The sequence below is a fragment of the Papaver somniferum genome, chromosome 10 (genome assembly GCF_003573695.1).
Source record: "Papaver somniferum cultivar HN1 chromosome 10, ASM357369v1, whole genome shotgun sequence".
Taxonomy (NCBI): domain Eukaryota; kingdom Viridiplantae; phylum Streptophyta; class Magnoliopsida; order Ranunculales; family Papaveraceae; genus Papaver; species Papaver somniferum.
In genome coordinates this window covers 24032997-24056696 of record NC_039367.1, presented here as the reverse complement: position 1 = coordinate 24056696, position 23700 = coordinate 24032997, and the positions used below count along the sequence as shown (strand labels likewise).

The following is a 23700-nucleotide window of genomic DNA, read 5'->3' as shown; positions in this document are numbered from 1 at the left end:
AAGAACCGTTGGAGTCGACTCGCGCCACGACTCCTATGTCATGCACGAACCCGAGGGGCCGAGGCGATGTCGTAATTGCCGTCCTTCTCTGCAAACAGTTTAATATTTAATACTACCCTTCCGTAGGGTTTAAAAATCAAAGAATGTCCAAATGTCTAAGTCCAAAGTCCAAATAGGGAAGTGCAAAAATAAAAATAAAATTACAAAAATAGAGAATATCCAAATACAAATTCTAAAAACTAAAAAAAATAATCAAAAAGATAAAATCAAAATCTAATAAACTTTGCTCTCTTTTTTTATTATTATTTTCTTTCGCTCTTTTCTCTTTGTCTTTAACTCCAAATCTTTAAGTATTCACCAAAAGCTTTGGCAAATTTTTTTCGCTCCAAATTCCAAAATCTGTAGTAAAAAGACAAAAACTCAAAAAACGTAAAGTAGAACAAATAAATAAAAACCTAAAAAAAATATATAAAAACTCTAACCTAAAGACAAATCCGCGTCGGCGGCGCCAAAAATTGATGTGATTTTCAATTGAGTTGTAGTAAAAGGTTCGCCGAGACTTGTGAAAGCAAAAGATTCTAGATTTAATAAAAATAAAGAAAACTTAACTCAAAATTTGATTTCAAGATATTAAAGATAACCAAGACACTAGGATCCACTATTACACATGAATGAATGACATCAAATATTTCATAACTCTAATTAGCCTTTAAATCCTTTATTTTTTAATCCACAAATAATAAAACATATTCTCAAATATTAATTGTATTCCCTAAGCATAGACTATCAATTGATTAATCAAAGTATAATCTATGAAATTGAATCACAAATAATTAAGGAAATTATGTAAACATTTAAAAACTCTGGAAAAGCAGTGATTGAGTGAATTATAATTAAAAATTAGAGAAAATGAAATAGTTACCCATTATTCATGTGTAAATAGCTTCATCCATTGCCTTGGTTACGCGAGAATTTAGCCTCTCATCATGTTGGAAACACGCTCAAAAGTTGATTTCATTTATGCTCAAAGATGGTTTACAAATGATGAAAGTGTGAGAATGATTAAAATTACAGAGAATGATATATGTTGACTGTCCCTATTACTATAGCAAATAATACTGTCACGCAACAGTCGCTGAAATTATAGTTTCTAAGACCCACGGCTTTGTGTCGTTATCACTGTTGATGAACGACTGTCTTGGTTGGTATGTTCTTCGTGTTCTTCAGCTATGCAGCAGCAGAAATGGCAGCTCTGCAACACTATTTTTCTTTGCACTGTGGTGTTCTAAACTCTCCCAAACTCTCCGTTCTACTCTCTGATATCTCAGCAACTATTTATAACCCAACATCCTCGAGATCTCACGCAATAACTGCCCATAATTCTCCCCTTTGCTAGACAGTATATAATATATTCTTGGGAATATTTTATTCTCTTTCTTTTCTTCTTACGCTGACACCCAGTGTTTACACGCTCCAAATATTCTTCCAGATCATCAAGCAATGATTCAACACGCTGAAAACGCATGCAAACTTTCCATAACAGCATCGTCACAATCCCGAGTATCTTCCAGACTTTCATTCTGTGTAATTGCACGTTCCCTTCCATTTTTATCGAAACTAAACACGTTGTCGGCCCTGTATTATCTCAGTCAATGATTCCATGCAATTCCAGCCATTTAGTCTCGGTGAATCGTCCCCAAATCTCAAACCAGAAATCTTCCAGTTGACTGCAAAGAATTCCCGCTAAAACAGACCATTTGAATAAAGAAGATGAAGTGCCCCAAATCCAAAATAGGGGTGCCTTTAACAGATGGGGTACCTGGGGGTGCCCTTATCCAAAATGAGGGTGCCTTTAGTACTTGTCCGGAGGTGCCCCGAGCAAATTTTCGAGCCGAATTTTCCAAAATTGTTTATTTCCCAAAAATACCTACAAACACATAAAACACCATAATAAGTATGAAATCAAGTACCAACAATACAGAACATTGAGGACAAATTAGACACAAAAATGTGTCTATCATACTACTTACCACAGTCCATCTCAGAGGAAATAAATTCGAAATAATGTTGATCGATGCTGAGACCACCATAAACATCATTACACTAAAAACCCTCAGAGCCGCAGGCATCACTCGACAATAAGCTACTCGTGATCCCATCTCAATCAGAGACCTTGAAGGAACGCTCGGAAATACTTATGGCTACGTCACTCTCAAAGTGAACATAAGTTCAACCTGGATGGAAATCAAGTTTCACATAATCAGGAAGATCCAGGATATGGCATGTTCTTCAGACCGGCGTGGATCCACGCTAAAAAGATGGGTACTGACAAAGCGCCTTTGGTTGCACATCTCTCCAACAAAGAAAGTTCTGATCCAGAAGATTTGGCGGACATTCCATAATCATAACACTTTGGGGAATTTCAAACTTTGACGAGGTTGAAACAAGAACCTACAAAATATGCATAGTCATTCATCAAGAGGTTCCACACTCAGGAAAGTCTCATTCCTTTCATGTTTGTGTCATTTATTTCCTCACATGTTATCCTAGCATGGGGACTCAATTATTCTAGCAACTATGCAAGACGTTATGAATGGTAGCTTCACCGCGTTAGTACTTTACTAAGTTGTTGAATCTGATATTTCTCCGAGTCGAGCATTGAGACATTCATTACTGAGATGATGTCTAGAAAAAAACACTCTGGGCATTTCTCCATCCTTGCAGGAGTGTCCATGTGTTCCAAAAAATCATAAAGCTCTGATGTCTGCACAAGTGTTGAATCCCATATCCGCAACGAAAGGAATGCTGAATCAACAGAATATACTCAGGACCAATACGATCAAACCTAAGACACTCGATGCTTAAGGAATATACGCTTCAATGCTCAATCATCTAAGAAACCTTCAATTTGTACTCCAAATCAAAGAGTACACCTTCGATAATGGCGCATCTGGCTTGAACACAAATATCTCGACGATGACACACTGATTCAATAACAGTAATCAAAGTGTAACTGAACTACAATCAATAAGTCTTCATTATCCCATGATAAGACTTCTGAAGCAGATGCAACATCATTCATCCATGGATGGCACAAACTCCTTCAACATACATTAGGGACTTGATCTTATTGGAAAGATCGATTCAAATATATTTATTGCAACCTGATGTGATTTCATGAAACTTCATCAACGGGACCTCTCTACAAACCCATGCACGACTGAAGAACTTCCTCTCTTCACCAATCACATCCAGAATGAAGACTGTTGCTGCTATCTACCGCAACAATGTCGACTCACCAACTGAGCCAGTTCGTAGTAAAGCATAGTGTTCAGGAGAATTTGGTTTGAATGCTAGTACACCTTCATCTTAGGAATGCTCAACTCACCAATTACTTCGTGCATGTAAAGGCTCACTGGATGGAGGAGCAAATACTATGTCGATAATCTAGTATTTTCGGTCTCTGCAGCAACTCCAACCATAGTATCGGCATTAACAAGGATACGTGGTGGAACTCCATTCATGGTCTCAGCATAAACAAGAATTTCTGGAGAAAATTCAATCGTGATCTCAGCATCAACAACAGTCTCAGGCGTAACATCCGGCTTCATCGGCTATCCATTCTCTGAAGCGTTACTTGATGGATCGTACTTCTTCAAGCCCTAGTGATTCATATCAATATGTGTAGACATGAAAAAATATCAACATAAACGTCTTCCCAAAGATTTCACAACAGACGGACACAAGCTAAAGTCTCCTACAAGATGTTCTCATCGCCTCTACAAATAAGATACAACACATTTCAGGCCATTGGTTTACAAAAACGTACCAATGGGTGAGCAATGGGATAATTCTTCATGAACGAAAGATGTTTTTCTATGTCTCTTATATAACATACCAAAAAGGCGCATCAATCGTACATACAAGCTGGAAGATATGGCCTTTACCGTCAGGTCTACGAAATCTGAAATTACAAATGTGCACGCTTCGTTGGCTGACCTCTACAAATACAAATTGAGTGATTCTTATCTCATGAGATAACTCAGTCTCTTAGCTTCAAAATTTGCAGTCAAGCATCAAATTCCTACCTCGTATGAGGTTCCTATAGCTTCCAGAGTATACAACATGCAAGCAGAAATTCGTGGACGGGATTCATAACCTCTATAGTCGATCGATGTCTACCAGGTCTTTTCGTTGAGTCCTTCATCAAGGTACCTCCGACTTCGACCACCTAGGTATTTACATCAATTTTTCTACCTAGGTCCTCTATCTAGGTCTTGCCAGAAGAAGGGAAAACGAAAAGGAAATATTTAACAAAGTACTGGGGACTGGCGTTCCACTGATCATGATGATCAATTTCACATTCCAAGACCCGTAGAACCAGACTCTCATGTGCTAATCATTCATCATAAAAGGAATGCTACCACCAGGACATGAAACCATGGTCATTACATCATCCCCACTTGAGAGCAACCTCAGTTATGGTCCCATAACCAGGGTTTCAGAAGTGATGTTTCTACGGCCGACAGAAACAAGATGGCACTGCAAGAACCATGCTCATGTATCAATCAAGGGGTCCTTATCTCAAATGAATCAATGACATTTAAATCATTCACCAACCGTTCAAGACACAAGCGAATGGTCTAAAGACACAACAGGAGTATTTTACAACAAGCTCATCTGAGATGATTTTGCACTGTCCCGCACAAATCAGCGAGCTCGGAGAAATTGGTGAAGAATCTAGGGATGAGTCATATACCATTATCTTTGTATGTGGCCAAAACTTTGGACTACATGGCAGCTGAAAATTTTCTGAAAACCTCCTGGAAGTTTACTGTTTCGTCTATTTCATCCCTTAAACGTGCTCAAAAGCCGAAAAGCTTCTACGCTAAATCTTGGAAATTTTCTTAGGATGAAGAAACATGGTTAGATCACGAAAATCCGACATCGGACGAAGATTCTACAGCATTTTCAATGAGGACCTGACTTCTGAATTTTTTGATGACGAATTATGATGAAATTCTTCATTCTTCTGTATCTGAATCAGAAGCTATGCCTTCCGCGCGAGATCTGACTTCATCTTCATCCGCTAATCTCATTTGTTGAAGCTGGCGAAGTTTTGCTGATAAGATGCAAGCCTTTCATCTTCAGCTTTCCTTTTCAGTAATAACTCATCTTGTCCCTGCTTCTCTTCTGCATACGCTAAGGCTAAGAAAGCGTTGATTCCATCACGGACGACTCCCAGATGATCGAGAGACATACAATGTATCGAATTTCCAACGTCTTTGAAAGGTTGATTCACCTCGACATGAACATCTGCAGAAGTCTTCATCTTTGACTTGATATTTTTGGAGCGTTCCCCGGAATAACCACAAGGGTGGTTGTAACTGGAAGTCACCATTATCTGAGGAGAAAAGCATGGAGTCATGGACATACCAATAACAAACACGCAACAAAATGGTAACCATCCAACTCTTACCTATTTACAGTTTCACTACCTGTAGTGATTATAATCTCGAGAATTTGTTCGCTCCTTCAAACCTGCAAAGACGAACAAAATTCGTTATTCAAAACCATAAACGTGATTTTCATAAAACTGTGAACAATTCACGAAACTTCCATCATGTGAACAATTCACATAACTTTCACCACATGAGCAACTCCCACCGAGTGAACACTCGTTGGTTTTGTGCATACACTATCGGATCACAAAATCCATACAAACAATATTTTATCAAAAATAGTTTACTTCTAGCAATTGCCGAAAATCAAAATTTGATTTCACATAAATTTTCATTGTGTGAACATTCACTGGTTTTTCAAAAATTGGACAGACGTCCATTCTATAATTGTGAAAACTCACATACAAACATTATTTCACCGTGAATAATTGTCTACTTTCAACAGTTGTTCAAAATCAAAACATTGATTTTACAAAAAGTATATATTTTAACGCGAAACCCACGTAACTTTGAAAAAATATGTATATATTTTTGCTCCCTCTCGCGAGCATCCGTCTTTGAAACGAGAAGTTTATTTTCAAAAATTTATGAAATCTCACATATCGAAAATAAAATTTTTCATGAAAGCTCATAGACAAAAAAATTTATTGCTAATAGACGCACGTCTATTCAAAAAAAAAAAAAACTTTTTTCTCGTACGAGCATCCACCTTTGAAACGAGAGTTTATTCCCTTTTGTGAAATCTCACATATTTAAAAAAGAAAATTTTGGCTTTCGTGAAAGCGCATAAACAAAAAATTTATCACGAGACTCAGGTCTATTTTGTTTGTTTCTTAAACTAACGAACGAACGTTTGTTCTTAACACAAGGATTTACTTTTTGGGCTCAGGCCCGCAAACGCTAAACCGACAAAAACTGGACATCCGACCGTCCAAATCAGCAGTGCCTCATCTCTCCGTGCTCACGGGATGACACTCTATCATACTATCAGGGTCCTCACCTGAACATTTGCTCGTACATGATACCATTGGAGCAAATCGTGGATTCTGAAAATACCTTTGCACAACCACTGATCTCGTCGACTGAAAATACCTTTGCACGCAGAACATGATTGTCCCTCACTAAGCAGGGGACTTAATATAGATGGTGGATTTTCAACAAAGGTCAAAATCGTAAAATCATGATACTGCATGTTTCTGACGCGGTTTTCAGGCATGTGACGATTCATATTTTACGAGCCATGATGAATATGTTTCTCTAAAGGCCTCCACTAGCTGAGAGTTCGATGCCTCGCATTTCATCATGACCTCTATGTAGAATAACGTAATTGGGCGGCTCTCCGTAAGATTAAGAGCAACAACGCCTTCCGGACGTCAGTGACTCGTTGTTCCCTGACTACATAGAGAGACCCACCTCTACATAGAAGAACAATTGGGCGGTTCTCCGTAAGATTGAGAGCAAAAACGCCTTCAGGACGTCGGTGACACTCACTGGTCCCTGACTATGTAGAGAAACCGTGTACATATCCAGGCGGTACTCCGTAAGATTGAGAGCAATAACGCCTTCAGGACTTCGGCAACACAGCGCTGTTTCCTGACTATGCACCTTTCAGAATGGGTATGACGCTTTAACTAGCTAGTATCCCTTCTGTGATAGATTAATACTACCGTGACATTCACCACTAAATTCCTAGAAAATAATCTATTTTATCTCATTATTCTGATTTCATGATCGAATCCACGGCTGATCTCATGGAATGGTAATAGATAATCTCATTACTCCGATTTCATGATCGAATCCACGGCTGATCTCATGGGATGGTAATAACTACTTTCATTACTCCGATTATATGGTCGAATCCACGATCCCATGGAATGGTAATACTCGTTTTATTATTCCGAATTCATGGTCGAATCCACGGCTGATCCTATGGATTGATAACAAAAAAACTACTCACTTTTATTACTCAGTTTCATAAATCATTCTCCACTGAATTTATCAGTAATTCATCGAATTGAGAAATACTTTCTCAGTTGCTCGAATATTGATCCAACTATCGATATTCAGTGATTTGTCGAATTGAGCAATACTTGCTCAGTTGCTTGAATATTGATCCAACTATCAATATTCAGTAATTTATCGTCGAATTTACAATCTTTGATAATACGCGCAATGTCAACATCATTCAAAGAACTACATCTCAACATACATGTTCGATCCATGAATCACTGAGCATTCGTCACTCATGCTCAATTCAACAAAATTTAGACTCACTGTCTAATCAGTCAACAACTGACTAATTAATGCACATTTGCAGACTTCACAAATCATGAGACATCAATCACGTCACATGGGGGGATATCAATTAGGGTTTTGGTCTGGCGGCCTACGACACATGGATTCATCCACGATGATAAATGTGAGTAAGTCGTGCAAACGGTGGAAGGAGTTAGCAAAGTAGTGGGTGGACGGTTAACCAAGTCTCCGCACGACCTGGAACTGGTTTCGCCACGATTTCCCACTATTTCACTCAAGAAACCGTCACATTTACAGAGATCAAGGTGTTTACTATTCTGACAATATAAATAATTCTTTGAATCCATGATTGAGGACAACAACATTCGTCTACACAGAATTTCTCGAGCAATCACTCTCAAGAATTCATCAATCTACCAGAACTTATTCGAACTCATCAGTTCACAAAAAATTGCAGAAACCTTAAACACATCAACAATCCTTGATCATCACTGATCCCACACAATTCTCAGCTTCCCTCCTACAGATCAACCCATCTCCCTCTTTGCGACCGAATTGACTCTGGAACGGCCATTGAATTGGTTTAGGCCGGAGTCCTACAGATTGATCTCTCTAATCTAAGCACTCCCTTTGTAGTGCATCTGTGTGAGGTTGAATAGTTTTCTCGGTTGATGAGTCTCGACAACACGCTCGTCTCTTCAATTCCATGAAAAATCAGCCAATCGTTTTCCCCCATCTACAACTAGTGTCTGTAGCGTCTTAATACAGTTTGGTGTTCAAATCTGGACAAGGTCCTGAGATTTTTCTGCAATTGTGATTTCCTCGTTAACAAAATTTCTTGTGTATGTGTTATTTCTTTTTCCGCATGGTATTGTTTATCTTTATAATTAAAATATCATAGGTTGTATGTAAACCAATCAACGTAGATATATCCATCCTTGTTTGTTGGATACGACTTGATTGATCTTGGATATTGATCTTTGGAATCGTCCAATAACTCTCACGGTATAAGCAGGTTTTGATCTGAGTACATATTGATTGTGAGAGTAAGAGATATAAACTCTCGTTACAATTCCTGATTGAGATTCATTAAGTTGTAACTCTCGGAATTGTAATTGAGTTTAGTCCATACAGGTTTCCTAAGAAAAAGTTGGTGGTATATGTTGATACCCCGCATTTTCAACGGTTTTGATTCAAATAAGTTAAATATCAAGATGAAGTTAATATTTTTCGTAAGACAATGAACTTTTGTCGTTGTTGTTGTTATGAAATTTGAGTTTGGAGGTGAAGAATCTCTATTTTTGTGACTTGCTTTCTAAAAACAGTTTGACGATTTGATAGGATAAACATTTGTTGATAGTGGAGGTGGATTAGTAGCGATTTATTGGTCTGAATTAGAAAATTATATTGAATCGGTTAAATCAGTGAGCCAACCACGATATTTGCTATCCTCGGATTCCCTTTGCTCTCCCTTTAACGAAAGTCAAAAATTTAACCAATTTACTTAAGTTTAGTACTGAGGAGAGGGTATTTTGGTATTTTTGTACCTTTTAGACACCCTTTATCGTCTTAATTTAGGTGGGATTCGAAACCTATAGGCCCTAAATAATTTTTATAGGTTCCGAAGTGTTACGAGCAAAAGAAGAAAATGAGCATCGTCTTTTTGTTTTAATCCATGGTCTTTATTTATATACTTATGAATCTAGTGATGTGCAACGTTGAATTTGGGCCAGGAATCAATATGTGTATGTTGACTAGGGATGAAAAGAAACCGAACCGTATCCGCAAACCGAACTGTAACCGCACCGAACCGATAATCCAACGGTCGGTCATGGTTTTAATTTTGTTAACCGTTAGATCTTCGGTTCGGTCAATGGTTTGACCCATAACCGTACACTAACCGCACCGAAAAATCGAATAATATAAATCGTCGATTAGTTTTTACCCTGATCAATCCTAACCGTCTAGGTTAAACCCTACACTATATATATTTTGAAACCCTAATAATTCAGCAGTTTCTCTTCCTCTCCGAGACACTCTTCACCTCAGTCGCCTCCACCACCAGTAGGCAGTAGCACCACTACCCTAATCTTTTAAACCACCTCTCCTCCACCTCCATCAAGAGCACCACCACCTCGTCTATTTCTTCTCGTTTCTCTTTTTCAACCAACACCACATGTAACATCACCAGCACCCGCTACACCATCAATACAAGCACCACCAACTGCTACATCACCGGGGCCAGCAACACCACCTTGAAAGATTGGAGATCGGATTGAAAGATTGAAGACTATTTTTTTTTTAATTTTAGGGTTCTTAAAAACTAGGTTTCTTTTTTTAATTTCTAATATTTATGGTTGGATTCAACTTTATTTAACATGGGTTTTACGGATGTCATATGCGTATGAATTTTTGAAGGTTCAATTTGTATCTTTGTATCTGTGTAATTATGTGTTGATGAAATTGACCATGGATTGTAAACTTCTCTTGATTCAAGCTCTGTGTAATTTAATTAGATCTGTTAAGAGTCCATCAGTTATGAAATTGGAACTAATGGTCAAATTTTTAAGATCATTAGAGTTACAATATTGGATTGATTTTTTATCTGATGGAAGAGGAACTGAAGGTGTTAAAAAAAATCAAGGTGGAATCGGTGAAAACCGTATAACCGAAAAAAAAAACCGATCCGACTTGAATCGGTTTGAAAACCGAACCGTTCCAACACAGTTCGGTTACGGTTTTGAAATTGGAAACCGCAGTATATACGGTTAGGTCAACGGTTTTACTCATAATCGCACCAAACCGCACCGTGTGCAGCCTTAAATTGTTGACTGCCAGAAAGCGTTTGAATTGTAGTCCTCAGGTGCAAACCCAAAATAATAAGTAGAAATTAACATTTATTCTCAAAGTTATTGGGATTTGGACGCTTTAGTCCTAGCCTCTGAGGCCTGGTAATCGTTAGTCCTAATTTACAATTATGCGTACAGTTTAAACCAAACTTGTACGAGTTAGTCCAAATTTCATCCGATTTAGAAAATGAGTGTTTTTTCATATTACCCTGATTACCCTTTTGATGTTTCGGTATTCCATTTTCAGATCTTAAATTTATTTTTCTTTTCTTGAGAGAGACAGAGCCAGAGGCGATTTGATGTCGTTGTTCTTCGACAGATATTCGTAATTCATATCAAATCTTGATCTCATTTGAAGTTGATTTCTTCATTTGTTCTTCTTTTTCCGTTCTCTAGGTTTCATTTGTCTGTGGAAATCTCAGATTTAGTTCATTCAACTCCGTTTAGCCATTAATATTGCCTTACATCAAGTATTCTTCATTTCATTTACGGAAATCTATGATTGTACGTGTTGTTTAATTAACTCGCTGAATATGTAAATCTCAAAAGTCAATTTAATTACAAAGAAAATCTGATTGCATATGTTAAGAAAAGTAAGTTCCATAACTAATTTCAATTATTTGTTAATTTTATCTTTCAATTTCCAATATATGTGAATTTAGTCTCATATCTCTATTTGGATCTACTGTGTTAAAATCCGCTAAATCTCAATTTTTATAACTTATGTGTATGAGAATCTATTTGATCAATTATTTTTGATCGATATTAAGAGTTCTGAAAATTGTTTCATTCATTTGTAGTTGATTTCAAAAGGTAATAAACCATTTTTATAATTTTTGTTTTCATTAGAATTCATTCCAGAAACTTTCCATAGATTTTCTAAATTTTATCTCCTTGTACAATTTTCAAATTGTAATTTGCAAAAATCTGAATTGATTATTATCAACGGAGAAGAAGTGATTGTTATCAATGGAGAAGAACTTGATTGCTTTTCCTGAAGAAGCTGAAATTGGAGTGTGTGATAAATATCCTTCACATTTGTGGGAACCTATCATTGCTTCTGAAGATCACGATTTCGACGTTACGGTGCGGTTTCATTTTGGTATAATTTGGTATTACTTGTGCGGTTTCATTTTGGTTTAGTAAGGGAGGTGGGAGTACTAGCACTCAATAGGTAATTGTTTACTATTTTTAAGTGAATTGTGATTGAATTGTTGTTGTTGTCGGACCCATGACATGTTTGATACTTTTCTCAACAAAATGGATAATAAAATAATATGTTATAATTCATTATGAAGGCTCAAATTTTCATGGCGCTAAATTTTTTTTATCGTCTATGATTCAAATTATCATAAATATTATGTTTTCATTGACGCTAGACTTTTTATTATCGGCATTTTAAGTAATCCTTGATAGTGTAAGAATTGTAACTTTGTATTATGTTGGTTGTTGTTCCTATATTATTTTTTTAATCAATCGTGCCTCTCTATTATTCTTTGCCTTCTAATTTAGAAACTCTTGTGTCCGTTTAGTTTGCAGTATGTGAAAAACACCCTATTACGGAAGGCTGTTGAGATAGTATTGTCTATCTTATTGGAGATAAGGATTTCTAGATGGAAAGTTCTTGAATCACATATGAGTAAGGTATGTAAGATGTGAAGTGTGAAAGAGAACACCTAGTGAATAATGCATAATTTGCTTGATTTGTATCGGTTACTTTATGATTTTTACTTGATTTTCTTGAAATGAAAAAAGCTCCTCAAAAAATTTAAAATTTGACAATTAAACCATTTTATCACATGTTCCCACCACGCATTGCCTCTTTGAATGTTACTTGTTTAACTATTAAGAATAAAAAAGTAGTTTCATCATTTAATGAAAAATAAAAAACATAGATTTCTAATCCACCAGCAGGATAGAAAAGGGTTGTCAGTACTAGTTATTTTTGTTTGTTTTTCTTTTCTTTTTTATCTCTTATTCTTATTTAGGTGTGCATAGTTGTACACATTTTATTCATTTTGAAGTCTAATAAACTAGGGAAAGCATTAATGTCTAAATAGTTGTGCACACATGTTATGTTATTTAGGTGTACATAGTTGTCCACATGTTGATTATTTAGGTGTAAATAATTGTACACTTGCAAAACTATATTTTATGTATACAAACCAAAAATTAGGGAAAGCACTAATGTGGACAAGTATTATAAAATGTCAAGATGAAAGTTGGATATGATGGGGTCGTCTTGACTGTGGTATTTTTGTTGTATTGTACAATGTTTTTGGCTTCTTTATAGTGTTATGGATTTTTCTTCCTCTACAAGTTGTATCAATGATTCAGAAGTATGCTGATCAGCTCGATTATGTACTTGTGGATACTCCTGGTCAGATTGAGATATTCACTTGGTTCGCTTCAGGATCGATCATTACCTCGTTCATCAAGCCCAGTTCATTCATGAGTAATATGCTTTGCCTATAACATACTCTACACATGTTGATTTTAATGTGTACATAGTTGTACACCTGTTGATCGTTAACATGCACACAATTGTACACCTGTTGGTTGTTAATGATGGCACATGTTGGTTCTTGGATTGGATATTTTATTTTATAAGATCTGTTTGATGACAACATCTAACGCAATACTTTCTTAGAATCATACTTGGCCTCTTGTTGTTATGATCTTTGATCACTTCTAATGTTATGGTCACAAAACCAATATTGATACATGACTCTACACTGGTCAGTAGAGTTCACGTAAGGATCACAACAAACTCAACCTAGGTGTTGTTAGGCTGTTCACTCCAGCTTAATGCTCATATTTTGTCTTGTAGTTTTTGCATGAGTATCTCTTACCAGTTCTCATTTAGCTAAGAACATGTTATGTTGGTTAAGAACTTAAGTAGGTTTTTTGGGAGTATGATTAGTTGGGATGGGCATGCATGTTGACTAGTACAAGATCAGTTAAAAAAACATGCAATGTGCGCAATAATCTTCATGAGTTCTATGATTTAATGAAACCCAGTATGTATTTATATTCTCAAAATCTATGTTTGTAAACCCAAAAATCATTATGTTTCACTTTAATTATCTCTGGTCCCCATTTTTTTTTTTTTTTTTTTTTTTTTTTTTTTTTGGCATCTTGGGTTTTTTCTGTTTTTTTGTTGATAAGTTGTACATAATTACACGAAAGCAAGCCAGATTCCTGAACCTTTAGCGTTATCACTTTCCTATTTTACTCAAACTAGAAACTACCTACCTCTAGACAACATGTGTGCGTACATGTAAACGTTGATTTTTAATATGTACATACTTGTACACAACATAATATAATACATTCTTGATAAGTGGATTGTTGATAAGTTGTACTTATGTGGACAACATGTGTACTTTGATTGTTAATATGTACATACTTGTACACCATTGTAGTTGTGTACATAGTTATACACCATTGTTCTATTAGTTTAGTTGTTTTTTGTTTATATTTTAATAATACACTGTGTTGATTCTTTTTGAAGCTGGGCATAGTTCTGTAATTAGTTGTTTTGTATTTATATTTTTTTCGTCAGATCAATTTATTGATGTGCAATATTTTATTTTTCTGGTGTACATATTTATACACATATTGATTATTTAGTTGTACATAGTTGTACACATGTTATTCATTCTGAAGTCTAAGAAATTAGGTAAACATATTGATATGTAATGTGGACCAAGCATTACTGTCAACATGATTACATGCAGAATTTTCATTTCATCTCCATGTAGCTTTCCATGGTATTTCACTTGAATGAATGTATTCCTTTGTCTTGATCGATGATCGATGTTGTCAAAATTCCAGATTATTTTTACCGTGCATGTTGTTTAGTTTTCGGTATGCTTCTAGCATTTATGGTTTCAGCTATTGTTGATGCTGAGTTTAAGCTCCAAATGTCCAGATTTTTTGATTGGCTCGGGTAACTCACCTGAGTATGGAATCAGCAATATGTGAAGCAAAGCTTCTATGGATTGTACACCGTGCTGACAGGAGGAGCAACCAGTACCGAAAAAGTCCGGACTTAATATAAGTTACGGATCAGATCCGCCCTTGCATTTTTTAATAGTAATAGACTTTCCTCCTCTGAGATTTTCTAGACATTGGTTAGTATTTATTATAAACTGCAAATTAGAGCATTGCCTACAAAATAATTTTGGGGTCGATATAAATATTGAGAAGCAAACTGCCTATATTTAGAAAAAAAAAATCATCCCACTGTTAGTATCTCAAGTTTTCAACTTTTTTCTTTATCCCAATTGCAGGTGTAGTGAAGGTCAAAGATGATAAAGATGAATTCCCAACTTATGTTGCTATGCTTGCAGCCCAAGATGATGCAACACGGTGCAAGGTATTTATTCTAGTTATATACTTTGGTTCCCTTGATGATTCCTACCTTAATATTGGTCCTAACTGATAGCATGATTGTGTGCTTTAGGATTTCTTAGTTGAATTTGATAAGTCCAACCTTCGTTTAATGAAATAACATATTGATTCTTAACATGTACATAATTATACACATGTAGATAGCTAATGTGTATATATCTGTACATTTGTTGATTGTTAATATGAATGATTAGTGTTGTGCATGTTTTACAGGGGTGTACATATTGGTGCACCTGTGTAAATCTTATGAAAAAGTACATTTCCCTTGTTTCACGACGGTGTACATATTGGTGCACCTGTGGGAAGTAACTCCCATGGAAAAATAGGTTTGTGTGTGGTTGTGAATGATTAGATTTATGCATGTTTTGAAGCGGTGTACGTATTGGTGCACTTATGTGATTCCCATGTAAAAGTAGGTTTGTGTGTGGTTATGAATGATCGTTTTTCTGCATGTTCTGCAGGGGTGTACACATTGGTGCACCTGTATAATTCCCATGAAAAAGTGCGCCCGAATGTGAATATGACTGATCGATTTTATACATGTTTATGCATGTTTTGCAGGGGTGTACACATTGGTGCAACAATGTATTTTCAATGAAAAGGTAGGTTTGTTTGTGTCTATGAAAGATAGGTTTTAGGAATGTTTCACAAGGATGAATATATTGATGCACCAATATACTTCTCATGAAAAAGTAGGTCTGGATGTGAGTATGATTGATCTGTTGTACATGTTAGTAATCTCCTTTTTCGTAAAGTGCAACGAATCACTGTACTGAATTGTTTCGAAGCCATATTAAGTTTGTGTAGTAATGCCCACATGGATTGTGTCTCTGACCATAAATTGAGTAACTTTTTATTTTGAACGTTTTCTTGTTTTGTTTTCTTATGTGGACGTTGGTGAAAGGATAATCACTTACTTTTCAAGCTATGATTTCTTATGTTCACTGGTTTGTCCTCGACGCAGGTTATCTGCTAAACTTACCTCTACAAATCTGGATGTTATCCAACTGGAGCTCGGAGTGGTTGGTATTTTTCTCAGTCTGTGCGGATTAGGGTGGCAGTTTGACTATCATGGATTCTGGATTTTTTGGATCTTTGGAGCAGTGTCATAATTGTACACACCAATGTAACTTTAAAAAATTTAAAAATGAAAATTATATAATCATATGGGTACTCTTTTTGTAGCTCTCGGAAAATGCTTTCCAAATATATAAAATTTGTGGATTTTGGACGAGCGGTTCAAAAGATAAATTCTTTTTAATTATTTTTTATATTATTCAAAATTGCTGACATCATCATGAGTCACGGTGGACTAAATTATAAATATTTGGACTAAATAGTTAATAATGATGATTATTAGTGTACTTTCCATATTTTTGGATTAATTTGTACCTAGTTGAATGAGACTGGACTAAACCATACCCTTGGATTGATTTCTAGACAAAACAGTATTTTTCCCAAATAATATACCAGAAATTTAATGCAACCCGCTGCGAGATCTTTGCTCAAAGCACACCCATATAACCAGAGTGGGTCAACCAACCACTCTATGGGTGACGCCATGAGTGACGTCCCAGCTAGTATTATTTTATTTTTTATTATTTTTGGAGCATGCCGCCTCGACTGAATTCAAAGGATCAAATGATTCAAATTTGTTAAACATCTACGCTTTTGACTAGTGATAAATTTTAATATTGCATTAGGTAAATTAATGCTTCTAAATCTGAGTATTAGCAAAATGAGATGCTTATAAATATAGGGAGGCTGCATCATCATTTGAGCAACAACAGCAATATGGGAAAAGAATCAGTGAAGATAATTGGATCTTGGTTTAGTCCTTTCAGTTTCAGGGTTAAATGTGGTTTAGATTTAAAAGGTATCGAATATGATTTCTTACTGGAAGATTTAATGAAGAAGAGTAGACCGTTGTTGGAGGAGTACAACCCGGGTTACAATAAGCAGAACCATAAGATACCAGTTTTTGTTCATCGTGGAAAGTCTATGATAGAGTCCATGATTATCCTCGAATACATCGAAGAAACATGGCCGGACGGCTATCCGTTACTACCGAAAGACGTATACGAGAAATCTACTGCCAGGTTCTGGATTAAATTCATTGAAGACAAGGTAATGTAATTCATCTCATAAACTCTATTTAAATTTCATGCATCCTTCATTTCTCTCATTCCGGTTTTGTTTGTTAATTTGCAGACTGCCACCTTTTTTAAGTTTTTCCTAACGTCAGGGGAAGAGTGTGAGAAGGCACAAGGAGAAATATTAGAGATATTGAAAACCATTGAAACACAAAGTGCAATTAAAAATGATAATTGTAAGTTTTTTGGTGGTGATAAGATTAATGCCGTTGACTTGGCATATGCAGCTTTAGCTTACTGGCAAGGAGGTATGGAAAAAGTATCAGGAGTTACGCTTCTTGAAGCACATATATTTCCTAAAGTTCATGCCTGGACTGAAGCGTTCAAAACAGATCCAGTGATACAGAAAAATCTCCCAAACTTTGAGGAATTGTTGGTCTTTTTTGAAAATGCGAAGAAGTATGGGTACCTGCAGACACCACCTAAATAAGTTATCTTTCTAAAATTTCAATTGATTTGGTAACCCTGTGAATTTGCTTACTCCTTTAGCAATCTTGAAACTGTATCTGTTACTCTTAGGCTTCTTGCCTTCTTTTTGTATTCTGTGATGCACTTTAATAGTGTAACATTTGCTGCTAAATTGCTTATTACTAGTTTATTTACCATTACACATTGTTTGTTTACTCCTGATTCATATGAGTCAGTGGATCTGACTGAAATCACCTGACTTGAGTCAGATGACTCAATATGTTTGTTTCGAGTCAGATCTGACTCAACTGACTCAAAATAAAATAAAATGAGTCAGTGGTTTGGTCCCATGAGTCAGGGATATTTAATTACCTGACTCAAACAAGTCCGAGTCAGGGGTTAGGCCTGAGTCAGAGATCGAGTCAAATCTGACTCAAACAAGATCGCGAGTCAGATGCAAACAAACGTGGTGGTAGCCTGTTTGAATAAGCTTCATCCAGTGAGCTCTCCTGTTTGAATGAGAAGCTTCATCCAGAGAGCACTTGTCTCTTTAAGGATGAAAAAACTGTCGGTGCTGCACATAGTACCCAAATTCACCCTGTTGGTTGAATTACTACTGTTGACAATCTCACTGCACGGGAAGCTGTTAGTGGGCTTACCCGAAATGGAACACTTTTCCTTCTCAGAAGATGAATGACAAGTATTTCAGACCACGCGAAAACTACATTGCGAATTACTCAACCTGCTAAGGATAAAATCTGCAGGTAGCTGGAGCAGTTTCTTGCAAATTAATAGGAGCAGCCCCACAGTGTGGAAGTCCATTGACCCGTAGCATTCACATACTTATGTTTCAATTTTGCAGCACAGTGGTTAAGTATGTCAACAGTAAGTTAGGCATATGACTGACAACACATACATGAACCAAATCCAACAGGACAGAATTCATATAACTCTACTCATAAAATCTAATGATCCCACTAAAAAACATCAAGTCATTAACTAAGTGGCGACAATAAACATAAGTAATTTATAGCCATGATCCACTTACTCTAAAATGTCTCCCTATACATCTTTGTTATTAGCCATTGCATCTTCTGAAAGTTAGCAAAGAGTATGTACCTCCTCCAGAGATCATCAGGTTAATTTGTCATACCATTGATTAAGATTTGAGAGAGTGAGAGCCCTCTATCTTATATTCCTCCTCTTCTCTTTTCTCTTTCTCCTCCTTACTTGTCCCTGTCCTTGTACTCCCCGTCCTTCTACTTCTACTTTTCCAACTCCTTTGCTTTATCCTGCTTTTTCTTCCCCCTCCTTCATTAATTTTCCTCCATGTTCATCCCTCTCCTTCGTTAATTTTCCTGCTTCTTCCTCCCTCTCCTTCGTTAACTTTCTTGCTTTTTCCTCCCTCTCCTTCATAAATTTTTCATGAAATCGTAGAAAGGACTCTTCAAAGAATCCAATTCTTGAATATTTCGTAATTCGTTTATCTAAAATAGAAGCGCGTTTGACTTGTTCTTCGGATAGTGCATCGGGAGAATCTTCTTCTTTGGGTTCTTTTCTTTTCCTAGAACGAGCACATCTTTGGGTTCTTGTATCTTTTGTGTTCTTATGCACGCCCATTAAAAGAAAATGGACAAACAAACACAAACCTACAAAGTACATCAGCTCATTAAAGAAAAAAATCGTTCTAGACTACCTCACAAAATTTTAAATAGAGAGTAAGGTATTATATATTTCATGACAGATGCAAACCATACTCAGTAAAATTTGAAGACCATTTGGTTTGTATATAATTGCACAGTAAATCAAAATAAGTAGCTCTTCACAAACTCAGGACATGGCAACAAAAGCCTTAGAAACCTCAATCAATAGGGACATTTTACGGTTTACCTGCTTTTATGTAACACTTCTAAAGAGCTTCAAATTGGCAGATTCTTTTCGAATCGAAACAAACGTTTAAACATTTCTTTTAATACAAAACCAAAATACAATCACTTAAAGACTCCAGTCAAGTAAAATTACTATTAACATTATTTTTCATTCATACAAAACCCCTAAAATCTAAAAAATACCACATAAATGTCTTGTACCATATATCTTATCTAACCCGCCTTACAAACCGAAGTACCCGAGGAAAGGGTTGTCCAACACATACATTGCACAAATCTATGTTGCTCTGGTGACGAGGGACTATTTAACATGTAGAACTTTTTGAATGTTACTTACTTATTTGTTTCTTCTATTGCTTTCCATACTTCTGTCTTTGAAGAGTTCTTGTAACTTAAGAATTTGGTATTTCTAGCTAACAAGTTTTATTTGTGATTTATTTTTCAGGTTTCAATGTCATCAACTGATACCAGCATTATACCAGACACTATCAACTCAAACGAAATTAGGTTAATAGATGTTCTTCATAAGGAAGAATTGATTTCTTTACAAATCCACAAATTCAGCTAACCCATTTCAGTTCTATTGACAGGGAAGCCCGAGTATATACAGATCACAACTAGGTGCTTATGCACAGACTAGACCTCGGATTAAAGGCCGTTTTGCAAAAAGAACAAATGCAGAATTGGATGAAGTTGATGATCTGTTTGATAGCATACTTCTCAATTAATCAATCACACAACTTCCAAATAGAGAATCAATAAAAAAAGATTCTTACTGACTACCCGAAGCTTGAGAAATACACACATTCAAATTCAACTATAGCATGAGCAAAGTCTTCGAAATCAGAACTACTACTAGATGTTATTGTCTTACTGATCATGTTATAAAACCCTAAACAAGTATCAATACTAGTTCATACAAAATTGATATACCTTGAGATTGACAAAAATTGACATACCTTGAGATTGACAAACTTTTGGGTTGAAGGTGGTAGTGCTGGACCCGGTGTCGGTATACCGGTGGTGTAACCGTGCAGGAGGGAGATGACTTCGGTTTATTTTTTTTCTTGAAAAGCAATTATAACTTCTGTTTGAGAAGGAGAAAAAAAACAATCGTTTTATTCTGAAAACTTCCGCATAAACCGGGATTCGGACAATGCAAATTAGAGTGGGGCCAATCTTAATAGGGTGGGTTCAAACATGCGTTAGAGCTAGCACCGTGGTGCAGCATATCTCTTCCCTATCCTCAAATGTAGGGAAGGAATGGTACATGGAAGGCAACCTTGTTATGGGAGCGCACCATCCCTTCCCTACACTAAACGGCAACGGAGTAGTCGTATCAATAGTTATACACGGCAACTGAGTTGCCGTATAAGTCAACTCGTTGACTTGACCAATACGACAACTCAATAGCCGTATCATATGTTATAGTCCTCAGAAGCGAGGTCGGGCTCCCAGTTCATCTTCTTCCTTCTTCTTCTTCTCTATTTTTCTCCTCTCCACACCCCATTTCAATTTGAAGACCCTCTGGTGTGATTCAAGAGCTAACATTCAACGGGTTTGTTCCTTAGTATACGGTGAAGCATTTGTCCATTTCAATTTCGAGAGATTGATTTAAGAAGAAAAAATTTGTAGTGAAGAAATCAATTGATGTAAAAGAAGAAGAAATTGATTTGGTGTGGTTTGAGTAGAGAAATTAAAGTGGTATTTATAGAGGATTTTGAAAAAATGACCGTTGGGATCCGACTGTGGAGAAGATAGAGTCGTTATTAATGATGGATGGTTAGGATTGAGTGTGAGGGAGGTGTAAACGAAAAAGGTCAAGCAAATATTTTTTACGAAACGACAACTGAGTAGCCGTGCAAAAAGCTACGGCTACTCAGCTACTCAGTTTCTGTAAAGCAGAAATTCACACGGCAACTGAGTAGCCGTGTGATTTCCTTTCCCTACAAGGCGGATCAGATGTGATCCTCCATGTAGAAAATAGGAGGGATATCCCTACTCATGTAGGGATTTGGGAGACCATAGTGGTTGCCAAATTGTGTTTTTAAGGGAAATAGAGGGATAGGGAGGAGATGAGCCCCTCCATAGTGCTACCTCTTAGGGCTTGAAATGGAGCATCATCTCAAATTTCGTTGCGTGCTAAGAGATATCTGGTCAAATGCCAATATTGCGTCAAGCATGACGCATTGTGAAGGCATAGTCGATGTCACGTCAAAATGGCGCATTATGTTGGGCATATTGGACTAAGGCCAATATTGCACCATGGAAGACGCATTACGTGATTTATATTGGCGAAGAACCAATGTCGCATCATCATGGTGCATTAAGCCAGTTGGGAGGATGACCTTGAGCAAAGTAACGCTAACATAAAACATTACGCAGGCTATTGGACTATGGCCAATACCGTATCACAATGATGCATCATGCCAGAGCAGGATGGCCGAGGAAATGTAAATATTGGAATTGGCATAAGGCCAATATCGCGGCGCAATAGTGCATAAGGCCAAAGAAGGTTGGCCGAGGTAATGTACAACCATCTTGGACGGGCATTGGAGTTGGCCTATGGGCTAGAGTTGGAAATACAACCATCATGGCGCTTCACATCTCTTAGTCATGGCAACGACCATGAATAGTGAAGCAATCGCCTTGGTGAATGTCAAACTGGTCCCCTGATTTAAGTTGTATAAATCAATAAGACATATATATGCACTAGTTGTTGGTTGAAGGTGCATATGCGGACTATGCACAAGTCAGCTTCACAGCTTAGCTGGAAGAGCATAAATGATGCTTAGGCCTCATTTATAGTTGCGTAGACTTTCCAATGAGGCACATGATGCTTAGGAATCATTTTGCCATGTCGCAGACTAGATATGCATCACCTTGATGAATTTTTACGGAAAGACCTATACGGACCAGGTCATTATTGCTTGGTCGCAGTCTTGCAACACAAGTTGGCTTAAGTTGTTTGTCCCGACGCATATGAACTACGATCAGTGCTTGATACCTTTAGAATACGGATGGGTACGTACGCATCTGCAATGAGTTGCATCATTTTCGGTCTAACACGTTGTCGCTCATATCATATAATTGCTGAATGATTGAGACATATTGGCCTCTTATGAAAACAGTTACATGGAAGAGCGGGAGACATGGCGACAGCTATGAAGTTATCAAAATTCTCTTCCCATCCTAGCCTTGTTCAAATGATAAGAGAAGAGGCAAAATGTGTATACAAAAGATCGCTTCGCCATGTGGAGACATCTGAAAGTATCAATACTACTGAGAAATTTTTATGGTGAAGATAATAACATTCTTGGCGAGGATATCATGAGATTCATCTATATTCTAAGATTAGAACACGTGTAAATTATAAAGTTAGATCGACAAATCAATATAGTTGGGTAGTTGAGTTTTTTAGAGTAGTCATACGAGTACTGAGGGTGACAGATTTCTCGACGAGCAATGGTAAACTTGCGAGATGAAGGAATAACTGGAGAAGATGAATTGAAATGCAAGAAAGCTACAATGATGGCAAAGAGGGATCACAAGTACATGAAAACCATGAATGACGAGTGAAGAGAAATATGAGTTGTCATCCACTTTACTGACGAATAGGGGTTAAGTCACAAGAAAAGCGTGATTGGTTAGGAAGGGAATCGTGAACTGTCATCCATTAAGCAAGTGCATATAAAAGGGACTGAAGTGCAGTAAAGAAGGGGTTGAGATTTTTAGGGTTCTTGGGAGATTTGTGAGAGAAAGGTTCTTAGAGAGTATTATTTTTTGAAATCATACTTTTGCAATATTTCATTAATCATAATAAGAACATCACCATAATAGATGAAGTTTTGGAGTTTATCTCTTAAATCGTTCATATGTTCATCTTACGGAATATTTGTGTCTCTCATATGAATTTATAGCTTGAAAATCCATTTCATATTCTTAGATTGATCTTTGGGTGTGTTGTAGGATTTACTTCAATTATACAGTTTGTACTAGATATAAGTTCTTTATATCATATGTAATGTTGATATTGAACTTTATTCAAAAAGTATTTTATTGGTTGCTTCGGGGGCACCTAGATAATTGGAAAGCATATTATTAAAAGGATTTCATGTGTTACCTACAATATTTTTGATTTTGTACGGCATTGAAAACCTGTCATGTATACATTCTCTTCTCTGCATAACAAATGTTTGCCAATACATTTCTAATACTGTAGAGAAGAGAAAACTTATAATGTTTGCGCGTATGAATAATTTGAGTT

General features: G+C 36.5%; 1 protein-coding gene across 1 annotated transcript; it reads left to right on the top strand.

Annotated features, from left to right (window-relative positions):
* The first annotated feature begins 16735 nt into the window (after positions 1 to 16735).
* Positions 16736 to 17744, top strand: LOC113317494 (probable glutathione S-transferase). The gene is made up of 2 exons (XM_026565616.1): positions 16736 to 17110; positions 17195 to 17744. The coding sequence occupies exons 1-2, from the start codon at positions 16778 to 16780 to the stop codon at positions 17564 to 17566; spliced, it is 705 nt and encodes a 234-aa protein (XP_026421401.1). The 5' UTR covers positions 16736 to 16777; the 3' UTR covers positions 17567 to 17744.
* The last annotated feature ends 5956 nt before the right edge of the window (positions 17745 to 23700 follow it).

Coding starts and splice junctions, on each gene's coding strand:
- LOC113317494 (XM_026565616.1), top strand. CDS start 16,778: ATGGGAAAAGAATCAGTGAAGATAATTGGATCTTGGTTTAGTCCTTTC. Junction 17,111..17,194: donor TTAAATTCATTGAAGACAAG/GTAATGTAATTC, acceptor GTTAATTTGCAG/ACTGCCACCTTTTTTAAGTT.